The sequence below is a fragment of the Convolutriloba macropyga genome, chromosome 1, assembly GCF_964194025.1.
Source record: "Convolutriloba macropyga chromosome 1, txConMacr16.3, whole genome shotgun sequence".
Lineage (NCBI taxonomy): Eukaryota > Metazoa > Xenacoelomorpha > Acoela > Convolutidae > Convolutriloba > Convolutriloba macropyga.
The window spans coordinates 42,443,306-42,465,031 of record NC_134468.1 but is presented as its reverse complement, the minus strand read 5'-3'; the positions used below and the strand labels follow the sequence as shown (position 1 = coordinate 42,465,031).

At 34.6% G+C, this 21,726-nt stretch overlaps 2 protein-coding genes across 2 annotated transcripts in view; both read left to right on the top strand.

Annotated features, from left to right (window-relative positions):
* LOC142339268 (NADH-ubiquinone oxidoreductase 75 kDa subunit, mitochondrial-like) overlaps positions 1-21,726 on the top strand; it is a 494,345-nt gene that overhangs the window by 360,863 nt on the left and 111,756 nt on the right. The window lies entirely within an intron of this gene.
* LOC142349200 (general transcription factor IIE subunit 2-like) lies at positions 10,292-20,219 on the top strand. Its single transcript, XM_075400612.1, has 2 exons — positions 10,292-10,886; positions 19,718-20,219. Exons 1-2 carry the CDS (start codon positions 10,293-10,295, stop codon positions 20,096-20,098), a joined length of 975 nt encoding a protein of 324 aa, XP_075256727.1. The 5' UTR covers position 10,292; the 3' UTR covers positions 20,099-20,219.

Genomic DNA, 21,726 nt, shown 5'->3' with positions numbered 1-21,726 from the left:
TCCATTAGTTCCTTTATGTATAGAGCGGCTTCTGCATCTACTGTTTCTTCTTCTGTTTCTTGTTCCTCCTCGCAAATATCCTGTTCTTTCACATGTCTCACTCTTCTCGTTTGTGGTGTTGTTTTGTTGTTGTTGTGTGTTTTTCCTGAAGTCCTGTCTATACGTTGTGTTTCTTCGTTCTGGCATTGGGGCTTTGCACATTGATGTAAAGTGACCGATCTTTTTGCAAATTTTGCAAGTGAAATTTTGGGCTTTGCACATGTTTAAGTGATTTTTTATAAATGGGTGACCACATTTGTAGCCGGGTTCTATTTTACCAGTTGTTGGAGTTGGTAATATTGGTTGTTGTGGTGAGCGTTGAGTGAAAGGTGTTCTTGGTTTGTTCTGATGTATGATACTTGTGACCAGTTGGTGCTCCTAGAGTGTGCTCTCAGAATTTCCTGCTGGTTTGCCTGGCCTCTTTCTCTGTTGATTGCGAAGTTGAGTACTTGTTGTGGTGTTCCTACTTCTGATAACAAGTCCATTTGGATTGATGTGTTGGTCATGTTTGAAATGAAAAGGTCCTTTACCAAATCTTCCTCTAAGTCTTTGAATTTGCATAGTGCTCCTGCTTCGCTTATTCTGCTGTAAAATGTCTCGAGTGATTCATGTGATTGTTGCAAGGATTTGAAGAATTTAAATCTGTCAAATGTGGTGTTTCGTGGGATAGTGAATGTAATGTTGAGTTCGTGTGCGAGTTCATTTGTGATGCATTTTTCTATTCGTGTGTGTGGATTTTTCTGGTGGTATGTTTTTCTGGCTTCCGCTCCAAGTGATAGATATATCAGGCTTTTTACTTTCGTGTCTGCTTCATCCCACGGTATTCTGTCAACCATTGCTCCTTTTCGCTCTATTACCTTGCATTCATTTTCAAAATCAACTCTCCTTCTTTCGTTCCTCTGTTCTCTATTTCTTGCCTCGTCTTCTGTCTCTCCTTCGAATTCTTCTTCGTATGTTGGTAGTGTAGGGTAGAATAAGTCTGTGGGTTGTGGTTTCAATTTGAGTAACTTATCTACTTCAATGCTGTCGCGTGCCATTATCGCCATTTTTAGTGTTGAGAACCATTGTCTCCATTCTATGGGTGGTGTTGCGCCGGATTCCCAGAATGGGTTTACTCCTAATGGAGTTTTTGCTGACTGCGCCATGTCAAGAAGGATGTTTGAGTATGCGAGTTGTCTAGTAATCTGTGGGTTTTAATGTAGTCCTAACTGGGTTCGACCAAACCAGATGGTTATCTATTTCTGCTGTGTTATGTAAAGTTGTGGATGTGGATGATCTATCTAGTTCTTGACTCATAGGAATAATCTATTCTTATAGGAATAAAACACTATCGTGCAGTAATACTCAATTGGCCACGATGCGACTGTTTTCTATCGCTATAGTTTACCGTCTGCACTTTCTTAATGTGTGAATAACACATTTCTATGTTTAACGAAACAGGTTGCTGCAAAAGAGCAACTAACACCAATTGGTATATATTTACAAAGACAGTAATTAAATAGCATATGCATAGAGTGTTTATAGGTAGATAGATTAGTACTTGGTTACAAAGTTTCTAGATTCTGTAAGCTCCAGTATCACAATAATAATAATAATAATAATAATAATAATAATAATAATAATAATAATAATAATAATAATAATAATAATAATAATAGTAACAATAATAATAATAATAATAATAATAATAATAATAATAATAATAGTAATAATAATAATAATAATAATAATAATAATAATAATAATAATAATAATAATAATAATAATAATAATAATAATAATAATAATAATAATAATAATAATAATAATAATAATAATAATAATAATAATAATAATAATAATAATAATAATAATAATAATAATAATAATAATAATAATAATAATAATAATAATAATAATAATAATAATAATAATAATAATAATAATAATAATAATAATAATAATAATAATAATAATAATAATAATAATAATAATAATAATAATAATAATAATAATAATAATAATAATAATAATAATAATAATAATAATAATAATAATAATAATAATAATAATAATAATAATAATAATAATAATAATAATAATAATAATAATAATAATAATAATAATAATAATAATAATAATAATAATAATAATAATAATAATAATAATAATAATAATAATAATAATAATAATAATAATAATAATAATAATAATAATAATAATAATAATAATAATAATAATAATAATAATAATAATAATAATAATAATAATAATAATAATAATAATAATAATAATAATAATAATGATAATAATAATAATAATAATAATAATAATAATAATAATAATAATAATAATAATAATAATAATACTAATAATAATAATAGTAACAATAATAATAATTAATTATTTTTATAAATGAGAAAGAGCAGAGGTCCAAATTTGCAGAACAGGCGACTCCGCTAGCAAGCTCCGTTGGAGTAGAGAGGTTCATTTTTTTTACTATTTGGTGTTTTCGCTTACTTATGGAGTGATCAGTCTCAGGATATTCGCTCCAATGCCAAAAGATTTTAGTTTCTTCATCAGCGTGCCATGTGGGGTACCGTATTCAAAGTTTTTGCAAAGTCAAGAGTTTTTTGTAAGACGTTCCGTTGTTCAAAAAATTGACTTACCTCACTTGTTTTTTCATTTTAATGTGAGTTGAGCTTTTTTGAGCTGTATTGAAGTTGAAGTAATATTTAATGTTAGATAGACCAAATGCCTTGGATATTTCTAGATTTATTGTTTCTGATTTTTAGTTTGTTTATTGATATGCTATTATGCAAGCCGATTGAAAAGTTTTCAGCCGATAATTGTTGTTGCTCCGTGAGAATTTCACAAAGGAGATGGATTTGGTTTCGTTGTCTGTGGCTTTTTGTCTCACTAATACGTTGTTTCTAGAAAAGGTTTTTTTATGCAATTAGTTTACATGTTGTTTGACTTGTGAGAAACGCCTGTTCATAGAAATTTCACCTTGAATTCAACGTGACCGTTACGGATCTTCCCTCTAATCACTAGTTTCATGATAAGACTTTGTTTTGGTCGTCACTGTATCTGTATTTTGCGCATCAAAATTAGCAAGTACTTCAATCTGATATGATACTTTTTTCTTGATCCAAGTTGTTAGGTTTGAATTGTACTTACTAATCCGGGCTACACCCTAAGTGATCAAATTTTCATAGTCTGATCCGCTATTATTGATTTCAATTTTTCTTCTTCTCTTTATTCTGATGCCACCAATCGAGATGATTGATCGCATTAAAATAAAGAGAATGAAAAAAAATTTGTCGCATTGGAAGATGGGAATTTCTGTTTTTTTGGTAGATCTATGGGTTTTGGTTCCGTTGTTAATATCTTTTTGTCATGGTTTTCAGAAGACAATTTATTTGATTTAGTTGCGTTTTAAGATATGAGCTGTCATCATTCAGTTTTTTTCTTAAAAATTCTACTTCTTTTTCCAAATATGCAAAGTGTTCGCAAACGAAATATATTTCCTTGTCTTTGATTACCTTGGCCAACGAATAATACATCTTTTTTGAGCAAAACAATTAAGCAAACAGGTTTAATATTGTTATTATTTCACTGATCCCAAAAGCTGCATATTCTTTGAAAATCTTTTTCCCAGGTAAAAAAATTTCAATAAAATTTTCATGATGAAACGTTGCAACTTCGGAATCTATCGCTTTTTTAAATTTCTTAAATTTTTTAACTCATTTTGCTAGTTCTGTTGTTGCTATATATTTTGTTTTATTCTGGATCAAACACAAATTTCCATAGCTGTCGTGAAAAATTATTTTATATACTCCAGCTCATTGTACAAATAAGAAAGGGCACGCTGTGTTTAGCAAGGTGTCCCTTTGAAAAAAAAAATGTTGATCACTTCTCCCTGAAAGAGCCCCAAAGCTGACCTGAGCACTCAAGGACCTGTAATTGACCATCTTTGTCTCATTGACCATTTTGCAAAACTTCTTTCTGAGAATTTTGTTCCTAAGTGAGGAAGTTTAGCAGCTTGATCATTGCTCAATTTGGAGGATTTTCTGGAAAATATGTGGCTTTGGTGTCCGGAGGTGCGGCTTTGGTGTGGGTGGACATTTAGCAGTCCAAGTTGGTTGTTATAACTGACATCTCTGAGTCCAGTGATTCATTCGCCAGTTGTTTCCGGATCCTTCAAGCTGTTTCAGCTAAGTTCTGATGCCGTTATGCAAACAAAACAATATAACATCACTGAGAGAGATAAGAACTTGTAGAATTCAAATTTGATATTCGTTTGTACATCATTCTTGCAATGTAAGCAGAGCTTTCTAATAGCTTTCATTAACCTCTCCTGTGCGCCTTCCACGTAAGGTTACTAGACACATCATTCTCCGGGTCTTTCACTGTCGCCGAGTCTCTAAAGCTGGACATCCATTAGTTTGAAGGATTTATTTTTCCCCTGAACAAAACCTCCGTGCATTTTCCCATGGCAAGATCAATTTTATTCGTTTTGTAGTAGTAGTGTTAGATGTAGTAGTGATGATAGTGGCAGTAGCGGTAGTATTGGTAATACTGGTAGTAGTGGTAGCAGTGGTAGTAGTGTTAGTAGTGCTAGTAACGGTAGTAGTTGTAGTAGTGGTAGCACTGGTACAAGTGGTGGTAGTGTTAGTATTCTTAGTAAAGGGAGCCGTTGTAGTTTTAATAGTAGTGATGGCTTAATCACAGGTTGGCAAACCTTAATGTCACTGTCCAGTTTTGTTTTAAACGTTTCATGGATTTGAGATCGGATTGCAGCTGCCACATCTACACGCCACTCTCCACATGCGTCTGTCCATCGTTGTTCAATGGTGTTCTTGCACCCGCAGTAGGTTGCTGAGCAGTGTCTTTGTTCGATTGAAAAATACCGCTAATGGTTCAGTCCACCGAATTTTTGGTACGTTGTGTTCATCTCTGTTACAGTTTGTGTTCATGTTGTAGGTGGTTTTTTAAGTTATGGCTCCAAGTTTGCACCATACATTAAGTTTTAAAGTTTAACAAAAATAGGATATTAAGCATCGTTATCTATAGACATATACGTAACACCCCGAGGGTTTTATGGCTTTCTTTGTATGGCATTGAGCAGCCAAGATTACATTTGGATGCCATTTTTTGCACATGCTTCTTTTCGGTAATGTTTTTACGATTCTGCTTCCACGCTTGCGAGGCACAGATGAACATATGCAGAGCATATCTTTTGTATGCAATCAGTTTAGTGTATTAACTGCAAGATTGTCTTAAATTGCGATTCAGCTGTAATAAGGCACCTATTGATAACCAGGCCTGCGATAAACACTTATCATTCCAGGCGAGGGTTGGTTGCATTATTAGGCCAAGGTCTTTTTGTGACACTGTGACTGTTAAAAAGTATATTAAATAAACAGGTAGAAAACGGCATTTCCCTGATATAAGCACGTGAGATTTCATTGTGTTAAGTTGCATTCTGTTTGCTTTCGTCCAGTTTTCTACGCTTTTGTCTTTACTATTCATTCCACATTAGTTTTGTGAGATAGCCTTAAAATCACCAACATAACCATAACTGTCCGTGGGGGATTGTCTCGAATAAATTATTGTTTTATTTAAGAAAGAGCAGAGGTCCAAATATGGACAACTGAGGCAATTCGCTAGCAATTTTCGTTGGAGTAGAGCGGTCCATTTTGTTTTTTTACTATTTCGTGTTTTCGCTTACGTATGGCGTTATCAGTCTCAGGATGTTGGCAAAAATGCCAAAAGATTTCAGTTTCGTAAGCGGGCCATGGGGGTTACCGTATCCCAAGTTTCAAAAGCAAGATCAAAAGGGATACCGTATCAAAAGCAAGATCATGGGGGATACCGTATCAAAAGCAAGATTTTTGAGATTTTTTTTATTGAAAAATTGAATTACTTCACTTGCTTTCCAGATTCATTTGAATTGAGTTTTTTGAGTTGTTTTGAAATTAAAGTAATTTGTAATGATAGATAGACGAAATGCCTTGAAAATTTCTAGGTTTGTGGTTTCTAATTGGTAGGTCGTTTATTGCAATGCTATTGTGAAAGCCGATTGAGAAATTTTCTACCGCAAAAAATTGTTCTTGCTTCGTGAGAACTTTACAAAGGACGTAGATTTCATTTCAATGTCTCATTGTCTCAATAATACGTTGTTTCTAGAAAGAGTTTTTGTGCTTTGAGCTTACAAATTGTTTGACCTGTGAGAAACGCGTGCTCCTAGAAATTTCACCCTTGAATTCAGCTTGATCGTTACGGATCGTCACTAAAATCACCAATGTTTTAAGTTTCTTGATAAGGCGTTATATTGATTCTGACTATATTTGTATTTTGCGCATCAAAATAGCAAGTATTTCAATCTGATGTGATATATCTTTCTTGATCCAAGTTTGAATGGTGCTTACTAAACTGGAATACACCTTATGTGATTATTGTGATCAATTTTTCTTAGTTTTTTCTGCTATGATTTGATTTCAGTTTTTTTTATTCTGATGCCATCAATCAAGATGGTCAATCGCATTAGAATAAAAAGAATGAGAGATTATAAGTCAATTTGGAAGCTGAGAATTGCTCTTTTGTTTGTAGATCTAAGGTCTTTGGTTCCGTTGGTAATGTCCTTTTCGTGATGTTCAGGACACGAATTCATCGGAACTAGCTGAGTTCAAAGATATGAGCTGTCATCATTCAACTTCTTTTTCAAATTTTAAATAGCCATCTGAGTATTATATCTCAAAAAGTGTTGATTGATGATAAATATTCGATTCCAAGAATTATAAAAACGGATGTTCCTCAAGGATCTGTTCGAAGTCCCATTCTTTTCATTATATCTTGTTCCTCTGGAAGTTTTGTTCGAATGTTTTGATGTCAATTATAAATTTTATGCCAATGACGCTGTTATCTATTTTGTTTACAATGCTTAGATAAATCAGGGGGCTTTTGATTTGATACTTACGGCTCAAAACGATTCAAAAACCAAAAATTGGTTCAGTGGTGCTAAGCACCAATTAAACTCGTGAAAAACTGAGTACATGTTTATTAGTAGAAAGAATAGTTCAAATAACGATATTGAACTTCCATTAGACGCCAATTTTTCTAACAATGTTACTTTGTTGGGCTTCAACTTAGACTCCAGACTTTCATATACGAAACAAGTTAGTTCTGTGTGTCGTAGATTCTATTTCCTGCGAAAATTTTATCCCATCAGAGATACAACCGACAGAAAGTCGTTGGCCGAGTAAGTTCGATTAATGATTCGCACTAGTTTACTGCAACTCACTATACTATGTAGTACCTGTGTATATTATACAGAAATTACGGCGTATAATGAATTCAGCGCGTCGTCTCACTTTTAGGCTATCACCTGGTTCAGCGACGGCAAATTATATCAAAGAGTTTCATTGGCTACCCATGAAACAACGGGTCTTCTACAAAATTTTACTTTTTGGTCACCGTTTTGTTCACTTTTCGTGGAAAATTCTGATGTATCTTGGTGCATTAGTTTTCCAAAATTATAAGGTGACTAGATGCCAATATGCGTACAATTTGAAAGTTCCCAATGTCAAAACTGCCTTTGGGCGAAGATCATTCAGTTTTGCTGTTCCTTTCGAATGGGATAAGTTGCCTTTCGAAATGAAACTAATACCCCAGGAGTCTGATTATAGAAAAAAAATTGAATTTTTTTTTATTTATTATTTAGCATTGAAAACACTTTTGAGTTTGCAAATGGTGCGCAAACAAATGTTCCGGACAAATTTACATCAACAAGGGCTTGGTTTCAAAGCAAGACCGCTACATCAACCCTGTCCACAAAGAAGCACAAAGATGACATGGGGCAGTACCGTCCAATAAACCTAATTGCAAATGCTTCGATAGTCTTTGAGAAATCCAATTTCAATCAATTGTACACATTTGTTTAAAATTCTGATGCTTTTTTTTTATCTTTTGCATCTCATGCTTCATTCTTTGCATACTGTCGGAATTTATAAATTTACATAGGAGTTGTTTTGCTGCCCCCGAGTTTACCAACTACCCCTTTAGGGGAGGGGCTCTCTCTTAATTTACTTTTTTAAAATAAAATCAATTATCCACAAAAGTCAATCCAAACTTGAACTAGACCCAATATTGTTTTAGACAGAAACGATCAGTTGTACTCCAGTTAATGCTATACTTGAACGAGCTTTTCAAAAAATCAATAAAACTAACCAACCGAAACTCAAACAATCTACCTTGACTTAAGTAAAGCGTTCGTCAAGTTGACCCACAGCATCCTTATCCAAAAAAACTCAACTCAATTGGTATCCCAGGTAACTTATTGACATGTTTTTTTTGTTATTGAAAAATTGAATTACCTCACTTGCTTTCCAGATTCATTTGAATTGAGTTTTTTGTTGTTTTGAAGATAAAGTAATTTGTAATTATAGATAGACGAAATGCCTTGAAAATTTCTAGGTTTGTGGTTTCTAATTGGTAGGTAGTTTATTGCAATGCTTTTGTGAAAGCCGATTGAGAAATTTTCTACCGAAAACAATTGTTCTTGCTTCGTGAGAACTTTACAAAGGACGTAGATTTCATTTCAATGTCTCATTGTCTCAATAATACGATGTTTCTAGAAAGGGTTTTTGTGCATTGAGCTTACAAATTGTTTGACCTGTGAGAAACGCGTGCTCCTAGAAATTTCACCCTTGAATTCAGCTTGATCGTTACGGATCGTCCCCTAAAATCACCAATATTTTAAGTTTCTTGATAAGGCGTTATATTGATTCTGACTATATTTGTATTTTGCGCATCAAAATAGCAAGTATTTCAATCTGATGTGATATTTCTTTCTTGATCCAAGTTTGAATGGTGCTTACTAAACTGGAATACACCTTATGTGATTATTGTGATCAATTTTTCATAGTTTGTTCTGCTAGAACAACAAGCCGAGAACAACAAGCTAAAATAAGAAACGCCAAATCTGTGAACAGAAAAACATATCAAGTGGTGTTCCACGAGGTTCCATATTGGTACCTTTGATGTTCCTTGTCTAAGTTAATGACTTGCCTGAAAATCCCATGCTAGACAACCTGTGCTATGGATATGTAGATGAACAGCGAGAAAGATCAGAACCTATAGTCTCAAAGATGAAGATTTTGAGCGAAAGCATTCATATGTCACATCGGCAAAAGCAAGATACTGTGTAAAAGGTGAAAGTCATAAAGACGAAAAAATAAAATTGGAACTTAACCAGTCAAACAAGCCTTGCAGTAATGGTGCGCGGAAATCTCTCATGGAGGAAAAAGTGGTCCTTTAGGACATCGAAAGCCTGGAGATCCTTTACTTCCTAAAATAAAATTGTTATCACAAAGCCAGCTTCTCAACCAAGCTTAATGGGTACATCGGGTATCTACTAACTGTACTGAGCTACGCTTCACAAGTTTGGTAACCGTGCAGAACTGAAATTGAGTTCAATGAAAAGGCTCAAAGAAAGGCTTCGGCCTGGATATGCGACAATGAGCTTGTCTACAATAGCCTAATCAAAATGAATGTCCCACTCTCGATATATTTCGAAATCCACGTTAGTCTTCCTGAAATCGGTTGAAAACGGAAATCGCTTGAAAACGAATCGAACAAGCTGCATCGAAGAAAAGAAGAAAGAATCACGCTTCATCAAGAAACCAGCATCTGGAATTATAAGCCGGTAAAAAAAAAGTGATTAAAGTTTCGAATAGGACGGCAAAAAGTAATATAATCCAATTATTCGTGAACACTGAATTAAAGTAACAAAACGAATATTAACGGTGTACCCTTAATTTTTCCACAGAAGCTACAACGATCTTGAAACATGTACATGAAGAATATTATGCTGCTGTTGAAATTGTAATCCGTATCAGAAACTAGTGCCATTTGTACATTGAAGGGACCAACGACCCCTGGAGTTAACCTAACAAAATCCTTTCCTACTACTACTAGTTCGTTGGAGTTCCTTATGTGCTATTGTTCGGTTTTTTTAGGACTTTTGGCTTCTGCGTAATTTCATAGTGTACATAGGAACGGGTTCTTCCCAGTACACCTCTCAGGTTAATAATCATAGTGTGTGTGGAATAACTATAACGGGAGAGGTTATGTTCTATAATGATATAACAAATTGCGCTTAACATATATTGGGTCGTTTTTCGGACTTTTTTTAATAAAAAGGACATGCTTGAAATAGCAATCTCCGTTTAATTGGTTTAATATAAATTAAACTATCTGTTTCAGAAATTATGGATTCGCTTTGGAATCAAATGGACACTCTAAAAGCGTCGCAGCTTAGAGCTGTATCGACAGCAAAAAGTGTTTATCAAGATGATGCCCAAAGCAGAAAACGCAGCAGACCTGACCAAGCTTCAGCAGATGCAAAGTTAAAAATGAAAAAGGCAAAAGCGAAGCAGGAAAGTGTCATTAGGCAAATGTCTGCATCTGTGAGCTCCTCAACACCTTCAGACGTCAAGAAAACTAACGAATCAAAAAATGTTAATGCGAATTTTAAGGCGCTTGGAAAAATTGTGGACTTGATGCGAGATCGACACAAAGATAACATCAATTTCCCTATGTCATTTGCAGAAATCCAGGACGCATTAAACGAAAAATATGGGACAACTTTTTACGTTCCACCCCGTGAGCTGGCTTGGCTCAAAAATGAGGCGCTTCCAAATAATCCCAAAATTAATGTAGACGAACAGGGAAGGTTCACATACAAACCACCCTATTCAATTAGTGGACGGAAACATCTGATAAAACTTCTGAAAAATCATGATCTACACGGTGAAGGTGGAATATTGGTGGAAGATATTGAAGAGTCGTTACCCCGTGATAAGGTTAGTTTACAGAAAAAAACTAAATGACGCTCTCTAAATTGTGATCATTCACATCATAAATCGTCGTTTACTGTTGGAATAAGATCTTTTCTGTAGATGTGCGTTAATAACATGTCGAATAAGGAAATTTATATTGATGGAAAATAAGGCAAATTTGTATTTCTTACTACAGATTGAAGAAGTGTTTGTTCCACTGAAAAGTACGGCATAATTGGCTTGTCATATTCCTCAAAAAAATCACGCGGGTCGGAACCCCTCACCTTTCAATAGTTTTTGCACCTTAAATGGTTCTCTAGCCTGTGCCCCCGTTCTAAATTGTTTCCCTCTCCGGTCTTTCGAGAGCAGTTCATCCGACATTAGTCGGTCTATCTTTATTTATTTTTCATTATATTCTATTGTTTCTATCGGATAACTGATATTTAGTTTATGAACCGTAAAAAATGTGATGCGTAATGCAGACTGCTTATTTTAAAAAGTAAAACTAGTTAAGATTGACTATTCCAAAGCGGCAGAAAAATTCTCACCTTCAATGCCTGAAGTCTGCTACATCTAAACAGATGAACAAAGTTTGCTAATAGTCGATTAACTTGCGTACATGACATAGTGTGTATAACAGAAACATGGTTAACTCAGTCTTAGGCCTTGTTTCTACATTCATATTTTAAATACCGAAAATACAGGAATACAACTGATTTGAAAAGTAAATGTGGGAGAGTTCTAATTACTGTAAAATCATCGCTTAAACCTGAAAACATGGACGTTGCTTCTAGCCATAATGACTTCGTTGTTGTTGGATTTCTTCTTTCAAATTTTTCTTTATTAGTCTGCTGCATCTACAATACGCCCGAACAAAGCAACTACTGGTAATCAGTAAGCGACTTCACAAATCTTCTCGAAAATCTAAAACAGACTTTTTTCCAATTTAATTCAATGAAATTGGTAGCAGATGACATTAATTGTACAGCAACATTATGGGTAGATATATCCTCAATGAAGCAATGTGAGGAATTAATTTTAGATTCATATATAGAAAGCATTCTGAGAGGTTGCACCAAGTCAGCTAGACCTGCTCCTCTGCAACATGCCCGACAAAGTTGTCAAGGTTTCTTATGATTGTGCACTGCATAACAAGTACAGTTTGATAGCGAACAGTTCTCCGATCTTCTGCCAATTTTCACTGAATTTTATCTCTTTGTGCAAAAAATCCGAACGAGTGCAAAATTTGCCTTTATTAGTACAGATTATATCGAGTTCCATATCAACATTACAAGTGATCCTTTCAACCCTTATTGCAATAGCTATGTCGATTTCCTTCTAGAGCAATGCTACACATTATTAATACGAAACGAATTAAGAGAAAGAGCATACCACTTATCACCAAACATTGGTCTTTCATCCATGGATCTCAAATGCAACATGCAATATTATTAAGAAATTGAATAATAAAAGCGAATCAAGAAATGTGATTTCAGTTTTAAACTGAAGCTCCGAAAATTAGAGCTTGAGGTTTATAGCTCGATTGATACTGATCTCTCAATTTATTAAGCTGAAGTTTTTGAAAGCCGATAATTTAGGAAAGTTTAAAATATTTTTCATCGATCCGTAAAATCCATGAGTACCATCTACGATGTTCTTGAGTGTTCTAAAGCTAGCGATCGATAAGCGAAACGCCGAAAGTTTTAATTCATTCCAAGTGTCATTTATCATAAAACAAAAATTCCAACAACCTGCACAGAGAAAGTTCTGAACTAGTACAAAGAAAGTTGATTCCACGAATGTCGAAAAACAGTGATCTTAAGATGCAAGTGCAGTGAATGAAAAGAAGTTGGAAATCAACACTTAAATAGTTTAACGTGCAAGTTCTTGAGAAAACTATTTTCCATTAAATTTTTGACGAACTTCGATGAAATTTCCCAAGAGATTTTTAATGAATTCACCATTTCTGTGATAATCAGTTTAGCTTCCGAAGAAACCGATCAGCAACATTACAGCTACTACTTTTTCTAAACACAGTGAACCAAAAATACTGACAATGAAGCAGTGAAGGACCTACGTATTTTTTTATGTCGAAGTTTTGAAAGCTTTTGACGCTGTACCACAACGTTTTGATATAAAAGCTTCATTACATCTTTGTTGCAGGAATTTTTCATTGAGCTAGTTTTGTCGTATCTAATGAACCAAAAACGGTAAAAGAAAAATAACAATGAGTATCTGATTTGCTGGAATTTACCAGTGACATTCTACAGGGTTCAATACTTCGACCTCATTTTGCCCTTTTCATCAATGCCTTGCCTGAAACACTAATCAATGTAATGCTTCTTTAGGACTTTCGGATGGTATGAAACTAAGTGAGAAGCAATGCAATACAAAAAAAGACTTCAAAATATGTCAATATGATGGTAAGAAAATTGAATAAAGCCTAATTACAGCAAGATCCACTTCCTAAATGTTCCATAACGTCTGATCAGCATCTGCTAGATCAGGATAAAACCAACGCGACCTTGGGCTCCAAGTATTAGCAAATGTTCTTTCTAATGAGAACTGCTCATTCAGAGAGTAAAAAGGATTCTGTAGACTTTAATTATGTCTCAAAAGTGTCAGCAGAAATCAAAGTTTGGATACGTTGTACCGATAATTACCTACTGCTCTCAGACATCGTTTCCAAATAAATTGCAATTGAAATGAATTGAAAAGCTACAAAAAAGCAATTGCTGCAAAATCCATTTGGATTGAAAGACAGAACTATAGACAGAGACTTAAAATTAGTCCCTCTGTCTTTATATTGAAATGCATGGTTGCTTATTGCTTTTAAAGGTGAATATGACGTGGAACTATCGAACATAGAATATTTGCAACCGGGTACTACCCGTCAACATAGCGGAGCAGAATGACAAGCAAATACAAATATCGACTTGTAAGGACTGACAAAAATGTACCACTGAACTAAAATTCTGTACTACCTAGTGCTTAAAGTGTATTCAAAATATGGGAAATGTCTGTAATAATACAGTGTCCGAAGTTTTGTGGCAATAATTCTGTGATCCCTACAGTGGAAAATAAATATACCTGGCGCATTTTATGCAAATGTTGAAACTGCAACAGCAATCAGAAACTAACACACTTGGACAACTGAATGAGTGCTAAATTACTACTAAAACTGAGTCATGATTGAAATCTGATAAAAGCAAAAAATAAAAGTTAAATGGCCGAAATTTTGTATCCACTGTATGTTTATTTTCCGAGCATTGCCATGAACGCTCTTTTGCAAAGCCTGTTGTATCAAATTGCATTTTTAGTAATACTAACTTTTCGTTTCTGAAAAGCCAGAACTCATTTTTGGATGAAAATTTTTGGTTAAAGTAGAACTTGCACTCCAATTAGTATGAGATTCAGAGTAGAGGAATTGATTAGTTTTTAAAGTTTATTTGCTTGTGGTTGTGTAAAATGATTACTTCTCAACCAAAAATTCAAATTAATTTCGTGATCAATTGTTAAAGTTTTCTCGCTATATAGAATGCTCTTTTGGCAAAATATTTTGGCAACAATTTTATGATTGGTGCCAGCTTACTAATAGGTTTACCAGCTGTCCCAGGTGGACAAAATGAGAAACTAAAAAAATCTCTTTGATCTCCCTCAAAAGAATACGCTTCCAACGAATGTCAGTACGCTTCCTGTTGTTTTCTAAATTAGATCTGTCTCAGTTGAGTTTGTTTATTTTGTTTTTAGTTCCGTGGTGCATTGCTTGGCTATTTTTGTTTCAAATGAATGCAATTCTATGGAATAAAAACGACCCCAAATATTCTGGAAATTTTCATATCAGGTTTTCAGTCACCTTGTTTTGACAGCTTGATCAGTGCAATTTGTACGTTCATTAAGAATCCGAAGGTTGGCTCTCATTGATATACTCGCGCTCTAAAACACTTAATTAATCGGAAATTTTTCAAAGGTTTTTAAGTGTGTACTAAAACTAATAATTCTTTTGGTACTCCAGAGCGGTTCAGCAGTTTGGCCTTGAGTGTATATTCTACGTTTATAATATTTCGTTCAAATTTTTCAATAGCGTGGTTCATTCGGTGTTTTTAAATCGGATTGAAGTAATTGCATTGAGTGTTGAAGTAAAACACAAAAAACTAAAAAAATCTCTTTGATATCCCTCAGAAGAATACGTTTCCAACGAATGTCAGTACGCTTCCTGTTGTTTTCTAATTTAGATCTGTCTCAGTTGAGTTTTTTTATTTTGTTTTTAGTTCCGTGCTGCGTTGTTAAACTAATTTTGTTTCAAATGAATGCAATTCTATGGAATAAAAACGACCACAAATATTCTGGAAATTTTCATATCAGGTTTTCAGTCACCTTGTTTTGACAGCTTGATCAGCGCAATTTGTACGTTCATTAAGAATCCGAAGGTTGGCTCTCATTGATATACTCGCGCTCTAAAACACTTAATTAATCGGAAATTTTTCAAAGGTTTTTAAGTGTGTACTAAAACTAATAATTCTTTTGGTACTCCAGAGCTGTTCAGCAGTTTGGCCTTGAGTGTATATTCTACGTTTATAATATTTCGTTCAAATTTTTCAATAGCGTGGTTCATTCGGTGTTTTTAAATCGGATTGAAGTAATTGCATTGAGTGTTGAAGTAAAACACAAAAAACTAAAAAAATCTCTTTGATATCCCTCAGAAGAATACTTTTCCAACGAATGTCAGTACGCTTCCTGTTGTTTTCTAATTTAGATCTGTCTCAGTTGAGTTTGTTTATTTTGTTTTTAGTTCCGTGCTGCGTTGTTAAACTAATTTTGTTTCAAATGAATGCAATTCTATGGAATAAAAACGAGCACAAATATTTGGAAATTTTCTTATCAGGTTTTCAGTCCCCTTATTTTGACAGCTTGATCAGTGCAATTTGTTGGTTGGCTCTCATTGATATACTCGCGCTCTAAAACACTTAATTAATCGGAAATTTTTCAAAGGTTTTTAGATCTGTACTACAACTAATAATTCGTTTGGTACTCCAGAGTGGTTCAGCAGTTTGGCCTTGAGTGTATATTTTACGTTTATAATATTTCGTTTCAATTTTTCAATAGCATGGTTTATTCGGTGTTTTTAAATCCGATTGAAGTAATTGCATTAAGTGTTGAAGTGCGTTTTAAGTTTTTCTCAAACTATCTGTAAGTCTTATTTTTTTCGAAATCTTATCTTTTTCTGGCAATTTACCATTTATTTTAGTAATGGTTAGATGGCAGATCCAGACCCGAGGTGGTCTGGGGGCATAAAGAGGCTCTGTTATCTTGATTGCTCTTACGGTATGAAAATGAACGCCGTTACCAGTTTTGTGTCAGTTTTATTGTTACTTTTTTGAGGCTCATAGAAAACAATGATATGGAAAACAGATAATTGTGCTATTTTAAATTGTGTTATTTCCAATTATTCGGTACGCCAAAAAATTTTGTTGAGCCCAAACATTTTGCTTATTCGATGATTCTGAATTTTGTTGTAATAAGTTCTACCCGTATAGTTGCGAACCATTTTTTTGTCCTTGTTAGACCTTCCTGTCCAAAAGTTCTTTGCCGCCAATTTTGAAATTATATATTTTGCTTCCTAAAGGTTTTCTTTCCAGAAGTGTTCTGCAAGTATTATCAATTGCTTTAAATTTCGCAGTTACTTTTTGGGGGGATAGCGTACTAACGGCCGGAAGAAATAGCTTTTATTTCAAACTCGTAAGCAAAAATGAACCTCGTCTCTTCCAAGTTAAAATAACAGTTTCACTCCTCTCTTATATTGAAAAACTCTGTGCCACGCACAGATTCACGGTACCTGTGTTGTTCAAATTGGCATAAAGTACATATAATATTTCGACTCTAAACCCAAAACTATTTTTTGTCTCGTCTTAGCAACCCAGTTTTCCCGAAAAGGCTATTGGCGATATAAATTGATGACATGAACACGGAAAAGAAGCTCTAAAGCAAAACCTTTGCTGCTTGCGCGATATATATTGTTAATCCAAATATCTTTTGTTTATTGTAAACGATTTTCTTGTTAACTGCTCTCAAACGAAGTTCTTAGCAATTATATTAATGCTGCGGTCTTCCTACGTCTCGAAGAGGAGTTTTGGTATTACACAGATTTTACGACTCGAACAGTAGTAATATGATGTATGTTTTTAATGGGTTATTTAAATTTTTGGAGGATGTGTTTTAGAAGATGAAGTCAGCCGCACGTGAAAATAATTGTTCAGAATAATATGCTGAACCAAAGTCAAGCAGAAAGAGTATGTAGTGTTTTTTATTCATTTTTCTGGGAAAGCGCAAGGAAAGTAGGTGTGAATAAATTTTTGTTAGCAACCAAACTTTTTTTGATCACGCGCAGCTGTTTCATTGCAGCTATTTACTTTTAACTCCACTGCATTAGATAACGGCGTTTCTTTTGAGTTTTCTCAACTGCTAGTGTTTCGAAGCATATGTGAACTTCTGCCAAATTTATTTGAATTTTTGGCGCAATTTTGAGCTTTTTTTGCCATTTTGCCTTGTTGGACGCTCCTATAGCAGTTATAGTAAACCGCATTTTTGAATCAGTAGAGTTTTCGGCCAATTGATTGACAGATCTTAGTTTTGTGAAATTTGTGTTTTTAAAGAAAATGTGCTAGTTTTAATCAAATCGGCCCATTTCCGTCCCTTTTATCAAATATTCTGCATATTTTTTCTGATTTTATGGTTTTTGGAATTAGGGTTGATATTCAATATTCGCTCTAGAGCTATTTTAGAAGTATTGTTACTAAAAGTTGAAAGTTCGGGGTTTTACGTGGCAGTTTATACTGAAAGAAGTTGTATAGTTTTCTGATCCTCTTCGGCTTTTTCGTTTTTGCCTGTGATTGTTAGCTTTTTCTGACTGTTATTGGATAGTTCACTGGTCGCACTGAAGAAAGTTGAAAAGATTTCGCAGAATAATTTCCCGGAAATAATCTTTGAAGTTCTAAAGGGTTTTTGTTTTTTTTTCCCTTTCCTCGTTTTTTCTGCTTGTAATGTTTCCGATTTTTAATCTGCTGTTAGTGATTTATTCAATGCTTACTGTTTTGCTCATATGTTTTTCGGATTCAATGCTTATAAATAAATTTTATCAAATATTTTTCCAGATAGCAATATTGGCTTTTCTCATTACTTTCCTGTTGTTTCGAATTAATTAGTAGGCTCGTCTTTTATGTAGCTGACAGCTATTTCGTTGTTTGCTTCGAATGGGTTCCGGGGTTTTCTGGTAGTGTTTTTTCACTGAAGCTGGCTCATGAACTGAATTTTTTCACTTTTGTTTTTGAACATAACGTTGACTTCTGTTTTCGCATATTGGACTTTTACAGTAGCTTTTTTTAGTAACTCTTCGCAATCATGAACTGCTGGCAAAACTGAATGTCGTATTAATTAGAGTAGTATCCCTCCCATAGCAGTCCCTTCTCCCTCTCCAAATTAGGCACATCCTCGACCTCCCCCACTTCCTTTCCTTCCCAACTCACCACATTCCCCAACTCTACTCCCTATCCCCACAGTACTCCCATCTACCACGATCTCCCACCTAACCCACGTTGCCCCCCTCCTACCCTTACATACTCTCCCCACCTACTACACTCGCACATAACATCTAGCTACCCCCACAGCGTTCCCATCTACCACGAGCTCCCACCTAACCCACCTTGCCCCCTCCTACCCTCACATACTCCCCCCACCCACTACCCTCGCATAACATCTAGCTACCCACCTACATAACTCCGAAACAAACTTTCGCTCATCCTACCTAACCCTGGCCTACAAAACTCCTGAATTGAAAATTGTGTTGGAACAATACTAAGTTTTTGGAATAATTTTTAACAGTTTTTCGTAATCAGTTATCTTTCTTTGATCTACGTGAGGCAAGCTTACAGATTATATTGCACGGCTCTTCGAGTCGTTTCCGGTATCTTACAGGCTATGGTTCTTATGCAGAGTATTTTGACTTGATTTGTTTTTACTTTTTAACATCGAAAACTTCTGTTTTAGAACTATGACTTATGCTTTCAAACATTGAACTTTGAACTGTAGCTTGTTTGCTAATATATGGCAATAAGGAGCTGCTGTTAATATTCAAGGTGGCTAGTAATTTAAGAATTTTTGTTCCCTTATCAGTCCCTCCTCCCTATTCAAAGTACGGACACTCGTACCCAATTACTTACCCCACAAACCCACCCCATCTACCTATCTACTCCTCTCTCAAACCAGCACACCCTGCTAACTTCTTTGCCCCTCCCCAACCTAAGTAATTCCCCGCCCAATTATTCCCTCAACTCTACCTACACCCCAACTACCCACCTCCGAAACCTGAATATCCCCATGTACCTACCCCTAGGCCCTACATAAAATTCTCGCCCTCTAACTCAACCGCACTCCCCTAACAAACCAAATTACCTAAGCCAAATTGTCTGCATTTTAAACAAAACTTTCATAGTTTTGTTTATAGTTTATTATATAGTGTTTCTTTCCTCTTCAATATTTCCGTTTAAGATAAGAATAGTTCAGAGTACAGAACTCCGAATTTTTTTATTTATTGATTGGGCCCGGTTTAATTAGCTAAGTCGAATGCTTGCCATTTGACGGCCTATTCTGAAAAAGAGCAACACAGGAATGAACAAATTTGATTTCTTAGTGTCGGAGAGGTGCTGGCTTGCTTAAAAGCAGGTTTATAATCAAGGCAAAATTTTGCGAACCATTAATTGTTTGTTTTTTTACTAATTCTCACGGCTGACAAATATTGTTATAAATAAAAGATTTGCTTTCTTTAAATTGTTGGGTGAATTTCTTTTCAATTATTTTAGGCAAAAAGTACAATTGCTCTAGTGAAAGAGAACCCAGCTGTTATCACAATCCAACGCAGTGACAAAAAACAAGTGCTCTTTCTGAATGACGCTAGTTTAGACATTGAAGTTGACGAGGACATACAGAAGTTATGGAACTCGGTTCAAGTCAGTGGAATTGATCACAGTAAGATTGAGGAATACCTTCAAAAGCATGATATACAATCAATGCAAGATACGGGAGGTGGTAGCAGAAACTTCGTGAAGAACCCCAAAAAGAAAGCAGCTGCTCCGAAGAAGAAAAGAATGTGGAATCAGAAAGTGCATAATACCCATATGGGAGATGTTTTACAAGACTATTCAGATAGGGCAGGACCAGGAGCTCAGAAATTCGAAAAATAAGTTTGTGTTTGTGCTGAGAAGTGACTGAATAATGTTCTGTCTGTGGTGCTATATGTTTGAGTATTGACTGCTCGAAGTTTAGTATAGTTTTTGATGTCTTGTAGTTAAATCTTATTGTAAAGCTCTTGTTTTAGTTGAGTGCAACCCGCGGTCGGCAGCTAAACAGAAAAATGAATTGACAAGTTTGTGTTAGTTTTTTTCCTCGTCATTTTTTAACGGATGCTTTAGATATTTTGTAGCAATGTAATGTTTTCTGAGAACTTTTTGCAAATCTTTTAGTTTCCTTGTTCTTTTTTGCTTTAATAGGTAAATAATTTGAGCGAACCACGAATTTTATGCCAAGAAGAGAATCAGTTAAGATTTTTGTTCATGCATGTACTAAATTTCTAAATTTTACCAGAACCTTTTTCAAGTTTTCGACTAGAAAAGGGAGGCTATCAGAATTTTTCCTGTACTTTTTTATGGATTTTTCGGAACAACGATGATTTTAAAATGTTCGTTTTGTTAGAGGAGAAATGATACGAATAGTTGGAAGGTCAATCGTGGATGCCACTCAGATAATTATCTGCTTTTAACTTCTAGTCCATTACTAGTTCAACAATCGTCAACGCTCATCACCTCCCGGGATCTAAAATTCCGGATGATTACCCAATTTTGTGTTCCTGTAGTGGTCTAAGTCGGGGTTGGATCTAAGATTGAATAAATATACTTTTTGAAGCAGAGTGATGATGTAATTTTCGTATTCCAAATAACTCATTTCAGTAACAGTTGACTTATGCTGCTTGAGTTAATGGTACCCCTTGGCATTTTGTACCTCGTTTTTAATTTAATATTTCGTTTTTAATTTAATATTTCAGTCCAGTCTTTTTGCCATCGTCTTGTTCTGGAGCTTGTTAATGATTTTAGTTTTAGATACCAGTCCATGAAATTTAAACTAAATTTCCAAGAAAAGGTAAATTTATTTTATTTGTTGAAATTTTTGGGGGTGCATTTTCAATGTAGATTTAAGCTTTCTGGTCTTCATTTCATGAACGCCTTACGTCCATCTGTTACAAGTCTCTGAATTGCCCAAATAATTATTTGTGATTTATGTTATTTCGGCCGAATTCGTAGTCATATTTTTGGTATCACAGTTTATTCCCATCTATAGTAACTTTTCCCTGACTGTGGTGGAGTTACTTTGTCCTATAGTTTGACTAAGTTTGGATAAGAAGGACAAACATATTAACATACATTAAAATCTAATTGCATTCTGTTAAACTAGGCGCGTGCCTTAATATCCCGATGACAACTAATTTCACACCCTTGCTGTTTAAGGTGCTACACACCTACAAAATAAATCTGTCATTTAATTTCTCTCTGTAGAAAAATTTACTGATTAGAATGTAGCACAGTAGACATCTATTTGTTGCAATAAACCTTCTCAACCACGCGTCCCGATAGGTGCTTTTTATTTTTCATTACTCTCGAACGAAGTTTGAAGCAATTACTGTAGACATGTTGGCCTTTTTTATGCGAAATTTTTGCTTGACCGTTTTTGCACTTTTGTTCTAGAACATTCTTTGACTTCTTGAGTGGCTTTTTCACACTTTAGTTCTTCATTTTTAAGTTGCGCTCGTTCAAAAATT

Coding starts and splice junctions, on each gene's coding strand:
- LOC142349200 (XM_075400612.1), top strand. CDS start 10,293: ATGGATTCGCTTTGGAATCAAATGGACACTCTAAAAGCGTCGCAGCTT. Junction 10,887..19,717: donor AGTCGTTACCCCGTGATAAG/GTTAGTTTACAG, acceptor CAATTATTTTAG/GCAAAAAGTACAATTGCTCT.